At 33.6% G+C, this 11,303-nt stretch overlaps 1 protein-coding gene across 10 annotated transcripts in view; it reads right to left on the bottom strand.

Annotated features, from left to right (window-relative positions):
• Positions 1 to 619: 619 nt before the first annotated feature.
• Positions 620 to 11,303, bottom strand: part of ATF1 (activating transcription factor 1) — a 61,834-nt gene continuing 51,150 nt past the window's right edge. For 8 of the 10 annotated variants that reach the window (XM_082352515.1, XM_082352521.1, XM_082352514.1 and 5 more), the window contains 4 exons: positions 9,959 to 10,089; positions 6,870 to 7,052; positions 6,625 to 6,784; positions 620 to 2,129 (listed from right to left, as the gene is read on the bottom strand). In XM_082352515.1, the coding sequence (XP_082208641.1) occupies positions 1,985 to 2,129; positions 6,625 to 6,784; positions 6,870 to 7,052; positions 9,959 to 10,089 (619 nt within the window). In that variant the 3' untranslated portion in view covers positions 620 to 1,984. The remainder of the gene's footprint in view (positions 2,130 to 6,624; positions 6,785 to 6,869; positions 7,053 to 9,958; positions 10,090 to 11,303) is intronic. The other 2 variants (XM_082352519.1, XM_082352513.1) reach the window with 1 other exon arrangement.

Genomic DNA, 11,303 nt, shown 5'->3' with positions numbered 1-11,303 from the left:
ACCAGCAATGTGTAGGCTGTGGAGAATTTACAAATATGTGTGGATGCCAGTTGTTAAGGTACTAAGAGCTAGGCTACTGGAGCCAAACACAACACCTACCCAATATATTATCTTTTAAAACACTCTGGATATAACCCACTGACCCCATACCTCCTAATATTCTTTAGCCTAATGGGTTACTATTTTGAGACTCAGGCTTTACACAGGACAGGGATATAAGTAATCCCACAGGTGATCAAACTTTATCTTTCTTTACATAAACTGCTGCCAAGTCAACAAAAATCCCATTTTAAAAGATGCCGTTAATGAAAATTTTTACTAGGATTAATCACAAATTTATCTATTAAGATTTCTACATGACAGGCTCATTAACCATGTCCTAAACAAACACTTGTAGAACAAAATATTTAGCTAGCTATCTTCAGTTTGTTATAATTGGTTCTGACTGAATCAAAACATATAAACATATCCCCTTCTTAAAATAGGTTGTGTAGCCCAGATTTGTAAATTTATCCTCATTTTAAAACTAGAAATGCACTATAGTTAGTATAATTAACACAATGGCTATCAGGAAGCTTGTCATTCATATATCAAGCAATATATTTTACATTCAGCAAACTTAATTTTATCAAATGTCCTTTAATTTCATAGACAACAATATGATACATATTGTATAAGAAGCACACAATAGTTTTGCAGTACAATTTCAAAGTGTATACAAATTGGAATACAGAGGTTAAACACTGGTGTGCTGACAGCATTTTTGAACTCTGGATAAACTGCATACAAAACTTACAATTCAAATATTAGCCAATCTGGAAACTTTACTTCCTATAATATAAAAATGATACTTTGAGATGCAAAATATTTTTTACTAACAAACTATATAAACATTTAAAATAATCATTAAAAACTCAACTTTAGAATTTATAAAGATTAGCTATAAAAATATATTGGCAGTCACATTTCTTATAAATGTACCATTCACTACATTACAAAATAGTCTCTAACATAAAATTGCCTTAGTAACTGTACTATTTTAGAATCTGATAAACCTTACATTAAACCAATTATAAAATCCTCTTGGAAAACTTTGGTATGCATCTTCAGAAGGTTTTTAAAATACTCTAACATCTCAAGGGCCTGTAAACATTCCATTCTATTAAAGCACAACAGAATAAGTAATGTATATTTAACTGCATACAGAATATAGAATCAAAAAACAATTTATTAAATATTTGTAGAAAAATCACCATTCCCAGAGTAACCAGAAAACAAACCATTTAAAAGTATCAAACTTTTAAACAATTCTCTTTCCATTCTGATAAAAAAATGTTACAAAATCACCACACTCCATTCATGTACCTTAGATGCCTTTTAGGACAAGGCCTCAAAAATAGTTAACCCAGTCTCAAAAACCCTCTCAAATCCAATAAACAAACTTTTAAAAACCCATTTAAGACCTGATGATAGAGCAAGTATACATAATCAGAACACATAATTTATATATTTAGTTGTGTATTAGCTTTTTTCTATTTGTAATTTAGAATTTATTGGCAGAAAGAGCACACACACACACAATTGAAAAAGGTAAGTTTTAGGAAACAGTAAGAAATGCAAACCTATAGGGTAAATGATTTATTTTTAAAAATCTGATTTATCAAATTTCATCTTATCTGCCATTTTTGGAATATTGACAACTATTGTTATTTAGAAAATTTGAATTTGTGAAAGTTCATTTCTTGTTTCTTGAGTATGTTTAATTTTTACAGAGCTTCCAGTTGTGCCAGTAACCTCCTTGAGGTCTTTTTCCACTTTATCCTCTGTCACCAGATCTCTTGCGTAAGATATTTATCTTTGAGTTGCAAAAGCCTAAATAAAAAGCTTCATTTTTGACCTTTTAATTCATAAAACTCCACTAAAAAAGAAAAGAAATCCGTCTAATTTTTCAGCAAGTCCACAAAAATATTTTCTTTCTTAAGAATCAAACACTTTTATTAGAATAAAGATCCTTCAAAGTTTTCAACTCTTCTATTAGAGTTTTATTTTGATTTTCCAGGACTGCAACTCGATTTTCCAGACATTTCACATATTCTTTCTTCTTTCTGCGACATTCTCGAGCAGCTTCTCTAAATGTAAGCATTAAAAAAACCAATGTTAGAAAAAAGTTCACATTCCTTAAATGGTAAATGCACTTCAGTAATCTTCCCTGGTCATCATTTTTTTCCTCATTAAAAAAAATTAAGGTATCATCTATATACAGTGAAACACAATGATCTTCAGTGCAGAATTCAATCAGCTTTGGCAAATGCATATACCTGTATAACCCACCCACCCATCAAGACATACATTTTTATTGCCCCAGAAAGTTCCCTCATGCCCGTTCATCTCCCCAAGCAACTACTGTTTTGATTTTTATCACCATAGATGATGAAATTTTTCCTATTCTAGAACTTCAGATACCAGAGTCATACAGAATGTACTCTTGTGTCTGATCTCCTTTCACTCAGTATATTTTTGAGGTTTATCCGTGTTACTGTGCAGTGGTTTGTTCCTTTATATTGTTGGGCATATTCCACTGTATGAATATTATTACAATTTGTTGATCCATTCTCTTGGGCTGTTTTCTAGTTTTAGCTGCTATGCATGTTCTTGTGCCAGTCTCTTTGTGAACATATGTCCCATTTCTCTTGGATAAATACCAAGAAATGAAATTTATGGGTCCTCTTATTAACTTTGGCACATAGATTCTCTAATTTTTATTTATTGAGTTTTAATTACAAACAGTGCTTTCATTCTCAGTTTTGTACATGTCCTATTAGAATATTTCTATGGATTCACATTCAAGTTTTACATACATATAGAAGTAAAAAGTATTATTTTGAGTATTTTTTATACTATGGACTGTAGCTATTATCTGCAACTGGCTTTTTTTACACATACTATTTTAATGATGTTTCTATTGATATACTGGTACACAGTTCTTTGCCATGTGGACATTTCACTGTTAATTAATTTTCACTTCCCTAACTACTAGTGTGATTGAGCATATTCTCAAAAATTTAACGGTCTTTTGGATCTGCTCTTACATAATTTGCCTATTCATACCCTTTTCCATTCATACTTTTTGCCCATTTTACAATTAGAAATTATTTGAAAGATGAACAACCTAAGAACTCTCAGCACATTATACATAGTAACCCTTTATCTGTTTCTACATTATTTTCTAATCTACCACTTGATTTCTGATATATTTTTATTTCTTAATGCAATAAATGCTCTTTTTTTAAGTCTTTTTCTTGGCTTAGATTAAAATGTGATACACTATGTATTTCTCTCTAAATTTTATCTTAAAGATTTTATTGCTTAATTTTCACAGTTAAGTCTTTAATCCATCTGCAATTACTTCTGTATATGGTATAAAATAGGAGTCCAATTTAATTTTCTTCCAGATGTGGAGTTGTGTCAGTATCATTTCAAAAATATATTCAACATTTTTTCAGTTGGGTTGTACTTCTCTTATTAATTCAGAAGATCTTTATTTTTTCAAACAAATCTGTTTGTTTTTGGTTAGATATGTTGCAAATATCTTCTATAGGTTTGAAGCTTATATTTTCACTCACTTTATCTTTTGATGAAAAGAAGTTACTCATTTTAATGAGGATTCATCAAGTTTTCATGTTATTTTTTGTGTGTTTATGTGTGTTGTTTTAAGGAATCTTCCTTATACTTGAAACCATGAGATTATACATTTTCACCTAAAAGTTTTTAAAATTTCACCTTTCACATATATGTTTTTAATCCATTTAGTATGATTTTTGTGTATGGTGTGAGGAAGAAATCCAATATTTTTTTTCACATATAAATAACTAACTATCTTAGCACCATTTATTGGAGTCCCTCCTTCCCCCAATAATCTGCCCTACCAGGGTTTCATGTATTCACAGATCTGTTTCTGAGCTCCCTACTCTATTTCACTGGTGATTTTGTTTATCTCAATGCCAATATCACGTGATTTGAATTACCACAGCTTTAAACAAAACTTGATATCTCCTCACCTTATTCTTGTCTGGAATATTTTGGCTGCTCTTGGCCCTTTACTCTTCTACAAATTTTAGTATCAACTTGTCAAGTTCTTCAAACAACCTGTTTGGGTTTTGATTGGAACTGCATTGAATCTATGGATCAATTGGGGGGAAAAATAGTCATCTTTATAATACTGAGTTTCCATATCTATGGACATAGTATATTTCTCCATTTATTTAGATCTTCCTTAATGTCTTTCAAAAACATTTTACAATGTTTTCTGTAAATGTCCTGGACAGCTTTTGTTAGATTTATTCTCACATATTTTATTTATTGGTAATATAAATGATATCTTTTTAATAATTATTTACCAAACTCTTTATTGATTATGTGAAGAAATACAGTTGATTTTTGAAAACTGATTTTATATCTAGTAACCTTATAAACTCATTACTTACAATAATTTTTCTCTAAGTCCATTTGGTTTGTTTTTTTTTAAATCAAGCAATATAATATCATATAAAAGATAGTAATAGTTTCTACTGTTTTCATTTAAATCCTTGTAATTCCCCCCCCCTCCCTTTTCCTGTTTTACTAAACTGGCAAGGGCTTCTAGTACAAATGTTGAAAAGAACTGGTTCTTTTTCAATTTCAAATAGTTTGCAGATGATTTTCCTGTATATTCTAAGCAGATGAATATATCCTTGCTAATAATAATAGTTTTATTTTTCCTCTCCAATTTTTATCATTTTTATAGTCTCTTGAGCTTTGATGATTTATAATGACATCCTTTTTTTAAATACAAAAGACATATTTCTTTCCCTCTCTCCATTAGATTACTGAAGACTTCACAAAACTCATTCTGTCATCTGCTCTTTCTGCTGACTCTTGCTCCTGAAAGGCAGTGTGGTATTCCCTAAGACTTTGGACCCTAAAATTTGGACCCATGAATTTAAACCCTACCTCTATCAGTTACTGAGCAGTGTAACCTTGGTCAAGTAACTTAACTTCTCTAGGCCTCAGTTTCTTCATCTCAAAAAAATGGAAATAATTTTTTGTGACAGTTGCCTAAGGGGTTGGCACATATAATGGAGGCCTAATTCCTTGGGTAGTCTGATTTTTCAACTTATATTTGTTAGAACTCAATGTATGGGAATAAATTAGAGCCTGTGTTGAGGTTGCTTTCTCCAATTGGGGGCACTAGCTGTCTCCAGTTGGGGGCACTAATTTTTTAAATTACAATTCTCAGCTTATGGATGTAGTACTTCTTGGGTCTTGACCTCATGAAAAATAATCTGTGATCCAGTTCTCCAGCCTGCAGAGGCCCCAGGCTCTGTCCCTAGTCCCCTCTGCATACCAAAGCTATACCAATTACAAAGATCTGAATTTATCCCTAGGATATACAGGGGCTGCTTCAGTGCTTATTTAACATCATGGTCCTGGGCTTCTGGTTCGCGCGTCTAACCTCAATAGATTTATTTTACTTTCTGCATGCTCATCCAGTCATTTAAGAGGATGGTTTTTATATTTCATCAAGCTTTTATTATGTAGCTGAGGTTACACTGTCAGAAAGAGAAGTCACACTCTAGTAATTTTTAACAAGTCTTTTGGGTTTCCTAGGTACACAGTCATATCATCAGCAATGAGATACAATTCTTTTCTAATATTTACATAACTTACTTCATTTACTTGTATTTGTTGGAACCTCCAAAACAACAGATGGTCCCTGCCTTGTTACCAAGTCATTTACAGTTATGCTTCCTCTTGTTTTTAGTAAAGAAACATTTTATCTTGAAGTAATTAAATGTATCCATCTGGTCCTTTTATGGTAATTTTAATTGCTCTAGAAAATTATCCTTTATTCTAATTTTCTAACTTATTGGAGAGGACCTGAAAATAGAACCTTATTATAATTTTAAAAATTTGTTGTATCTGTGGCTATTTACCCTTTTTTGTTTCTAATATAGTTTATTGGTGTCTTTTCTTTTCCCTTGAACACACTGCAGAAGGCTACCCATCATATTCTTTTTCTCAAAGAACTAGTGATTTTTTTTTTTTTTTTTTTTAGAACTAGTGATTTTTAATGCCTGATGTATATGTAGTGCATATAACAATGTTTAAAATAGATTTAAAACAAACAAATGTTTCTGGGGGTTAAATGACTACTATATTTCATGATCAAAGTTCATTTTTAAGAGCAATTCTGTATCCAGAAGTATATTAGGTATTATGCAGAATCCTACTAATTCTTGCCTAGTCTTACTCTAGTCAACAGCAAGCAGCAAATTATTATTTTCACTTAACTTTGTCATCTGAATAAGAACAAAATATATTGTCTGAAAAGTTTTGCTTAACAGTGCTATTCAAAGGATACAATAAAAATGGAAGAACTCTAGGTCATATATTAAATAAAGAAACTATGCAAAGGGACTCACTGATCCATTGGAAATGTACTAGACATAATCTAACACTCAGTTAAAATAATGTTGATATAATCCCCTCTCCTTATTTCTAATATACAATCTCAGTTAATATCTGGTTATATTTTGAGATTTATAAAAACATTACCCATTCTGATAGTATAATTTTACTACCTACCTATTTTTCATCAACCTTATTTCTCTTTTCAGTTGGGGGTCATCTGTCTTAGTTGTCTGAGATGTAAGGGTTACGGGAGATGTCATCACCACGGTTTGTGGTAGCGAAGTAGCTGAAGGCGTGGTACGGATCTGATATGTCTGCATATCTCCTGATGCAGCTGTGTGGTCAAAAGAATGAGTTAATTTGTAAGTGTCTTTGAAAGTACTTTGCGATGCTTTCCATAGATACTTAAGCAAACTTACTTTGTACAACCACCTGGTTGCTGGGCACAAGTATTTGCTGTCCATCAGAGGTCTGTGCATACTGGAGAATTGTTGTACCTTGTTGAGTACTGCCTGAATTTGTCATGGTTAATGTCTGAAGCCCCTGTACTCCATCTGTGCCTGGACTGGCCAGCTGTAAGGCTCCATTTGGGGCAATGGCAACTTTAACCAAAGAGAGAACATAGCTAATATAAGGCTGTACAACACACTAATGACAAAGGATTGGCAAAAAAAATTTGCTATTTATTAAAACAGGTTTAAATGCAATTCCACTTGATAACTGTTGACTACTTTGGGTGAGCTATATGTAAAACAAGTAAAACGGCATTTCTTCAGAAAATTTTGTATTTCAGATGCACTAATCTTAAATTTAGTCTCAAATCGTACAATAACTGATTGGTCAAAACCCATTTTGGGCTCTATAGAGCATTCCATGCTAATTGTTAATGTTGTCACAGCAGTTTTGGGCCATTAGAAGAGGGTACCACCAATGACTAACTTTTAAAGGAAAAATAAGTAGAAGGATACTTTGTAATTTTTATTTAAAAGCATTAAAAAGATTGTATTTTAAAATATTTTTGAATAGATAAGTGTGCCTATGGAAGAAAATTCAAAAAGCATAAAAGGTTACATAATGAAAAAGTAAATCTTCATACTCTTTTCTTAGCTCCACTCTCTAGTGGTGACCACTGTTTCTGATTACCCCTATCCTTTCCCTACTACCAGACAACAAATATTCCCATATACTTTAATTTATAAAATGACTTTAGAAGTAAAGACATTAAATTTTTTTAGATTCAGAGATTTGTTTTAAACTTATACTAGGAATTACTTTCAATCTCCTTCCCTGCAACACACATTACATACATATATAAATATATTTATATAAATATATAAATATATAAATAAAAAGTCCCATTATCCCTATTTATTCCACTGTCCACTCCCCACCCCCCTCCTGAGGTAAACATTATTTTGGTGCACAACCTTCCTAATCTTTGCCTATGCTCACACAGATTGATATATAAATATCAAATAGGTTTATTTACACACATTATAGATACACATCTTTTGATGTTAAATATATATGTTAATACAGAATGTTTTTGTTTTTGCAACATATCTTCCTGTACTTGCTTAACATGTGTATTTACCTGGTTGAATTTACTTCTTTTAAGAATTCAACTATACTGTTCAATACAGTAGCCATGAGCCACGCATGGCTATTTAAATTAACTAAAATTAAAATAAAAAATTCAGTTCCTCAGTCTCACCAGCCACATGTCACGTGCTCAGTATTCACACATAGTTTAGCAGCTGCTGTACTGGACAATGCAAATACAGAACATTTGCATCATCAAGTTCTACTGGATCATGCTGCCCTAAATATGACTTGTACTACACTTACTTCAGTTGTAACATATGAAATATTAGCCCAAGTTTCTATGTAGTTTTCATAATTCTAATTTTTAATGGGTTTAGAATAAACCATTTAATATATCATAACTTTTAAAAAAATTTTATTTATTGATTGATTGATTGATTGCTGTGTTGGGTCTTCGTTTCTGTGCGAGGGCTTTCTCCAGTTGTGGCAAGCGGGGGCCACTCTTCAACGCGGTGCCGCGGGCCTCTCACTATCGCGGCCTCTCTTGTTGCAGAGCACAGGCTCCAGACGCGCAGGCTCAGTAGTTGTGGCTCACGGGCCTAGTTGCCCCGCGGAATGTGGGATCTTCCCAGACCAGGGCTCGAACCCGTGTCCCCTGCATTGGCAGGCAGATTCTCAACCACTGCACCACCAGGGAAGCCCTATCATAACTTTTAACTTGCTAATATGCTGCCTTAAAAAAATTTTTTTGGAAACAGCAATACATGTATATGATTAAAAAAAACAAATTCAGTTTTGTTGAAAATGAAAAGTGAACCTCCCAATTGCCTCTGATCTCTGCTCCTAAATTTCCTTCCTTGCAACCGCTATTCCCAGTTTCTTATGTGTCCTCACAGAAATATTCTATATATATTCTTAAAATCATATATTCATAACACATTTTAATGAAAGCCTACGTGCACCAGGCCCTGTATGCCAAGGTTATAGTTGTGAACTTACATTCCTTGAGGACAGATCATAAATAAGCTAATCTATAATTATATACATTCTATAATTAAGCTACTATATTTTATAGCATTTATATGTAATTATAAAAAGTGAGGATGTAAGGCATGTGAGGATCTGGGTGAAGAACACGCAAGGTAGTAGGGATGACACCTCCAGAGATCCTGAGGCAGAAACAAGCTTCATGCGTTATAAGGAATAGCAAGAAAGTCTGTGTGGCCAGAATGGCATCAAGTGGCAGGAGATGAGATCAGAGTGGCAGGCAAAGCCAGATCCTGAATGTAATGCCTTGTGGGACCTATTCTAAAGTCACTGGAAGATTCTGAGCAAAAATGGTGTGATCTAATTGACATTTTAATAAATTGCTTTGGCTGAGATATGGAAAAGTATTAGAGCAAGAATGGAAGCAAGATGACCAATCGGATACTGCAGTAATTCAGATGAGAGTGTAGACTGAGGTGGTGGAGAGGATGACTGGAGATGGTGAGAGGTGGTCAGATGGGACACCAATAAAACTTGAAGAACAGGGGTTAGGAGAGGAGGGAGAGATTATCTACAAATGGACACAGCACAAGTGAATTTCTTGGGGTGATGGAGTGTCTTGATTGTGGTGGTGTTTAGACAGCTCCATGCATTTGTCAAAACTCACAGACTTATACTCTGAAGTAAGTATATCATTTACAAGCCGTGTATCACTTACAAGCTGTGTGACTTCAGGGATATTATCTGACTCTCTAAGCCTTGGTTCCCTCATAAATTGATAACTGCCCACCTCACAAAATTGTTGTAAGGAATAAATGAGATAATACTGAAAAAGAACTTTGCATTATTTCTGGCTCAAAATGTTATCCTTTAATAATCATCACTATTAAAGTATGACAGTTTACACACCACTTCTTCAAACAGAAAGGTTAGTTTTTGTGTGTCTATCGGGTGGGAAATTTATTCCTATACGTACTGTACTGTCCGGTGCTAGTCTGATAGATGGGAGTTGGAACAGACATAGAAGTGACAGCAGAAACTCCAGGATTTTCTCCGTCTCCTTTTCTGCCCCGTGTATCTTCAGAAGATAGGTCTTTCAAAATTTTTCTGTGAAAAACAGAACTCTATTATTAATGTTGGTGATGAGGACAGCTTTACAAATAAATTACTAAACCTTTTTAATCTCAGGTTAAAAATACAGTAATCTGGTAGACACCTAAACTCTTGTGTCAAGGAATCCTTTGTTTAGCACGTACTGTGTTTTAGCACAAACTAGACTTTGTTTATTAGCAGGCTGGTTATATTTTAGTTTATGAAGACCTGAAAAGAGACACTGAGCAAATACCCATACAGAGTGCCTTTCAATATACAAGGCCCTTGCAGAGGTATAAAATGTCTCCTTCCCCTACAGGAGAGATGGCTCCATTGTGAGGTATTTCATTAATTAACAAAGCACTATTCATTTTCTAAATAGTGTCAGTGACCTTTGTTTAAAAAGATTAAATTTTGGACTTCCCTGGCGGTCCAGTGGTTCCAGTGGAAGAATCCGCGCTTGCACTACACAGGGCACAGTTCGATCCCTGGTTGGGGAACTAAGATCCTGCATGCCACGTGGCGTGGCCAAAAAATAAAAATTAAAAAAAAAAAAAATACTACTATAAAGACTGGTGGTTGTCAAGGGGGAGTGAGGTGGGAGAGGGATGGATTGGGAGTTTGGGGTTAGCAGATGCAAACTGGTATATATGGAATGGATAAACAACAAGGTCCTACTGTATAGCACAGGGAACTATATTCAATATCCTGTGACAGACCATAATGGAAAAGAATATGAAAAAGAAGGTATATATGTATGTATAACTGGGGGGGGAAAAAACCCATTTTCCTAACTTTGATGGAAAAAAGTACAAAAAAAATACTACTATAAAAATGCAGAGTATCAGTGATAAATAAAATTGCTTATTTTAACAAGAAGTACATTTGATTCCACAGGCATCCCTCAGACTTGGTTAAAAAAAAAAAAGGGACTCATGGCAAGAATAAGGGGATGGAAAAAGATGCCTTGCTGAAAAGAAAGGTCTTCCAAAACACAGCTGGGGATGGAGGGAGCATTATTTGTTTCTGGGGAAAAAAAGAAAAGGAAAAAGAAATGTTTACTCAAGAATTCTGTGTTTATTGTAGAAAAATCAGAAAACCTGAACTACTTGTGTGAAAACAATAACAAAAAAGAATCACAAAGGAAAAAAAAAAACCCTCAGCATTAAAAGGGATCTTTCATGTTATCTGTGCTAACCCTCCAGCCTGTGGAGGAATTCTCTAACATT

This window comes from Balaenoptera borealis (assembly GCF_965194805.1).
Source record: "Balaenoptera borealis genome assembly, chromosome: 13".
Classification (NCBI taxonomy): Eukaryota; Metazoa; Chordata; class Mammalia; order Artiodactyla; family Balaenopteridae; genus Balaenoptera; species Balaenoptera borealis.
The sequence above is the reverse complement of the archived record's forward strand: the minus strand, read 5'-3'. Positions and strand labels throughout refer to the sequence as shown.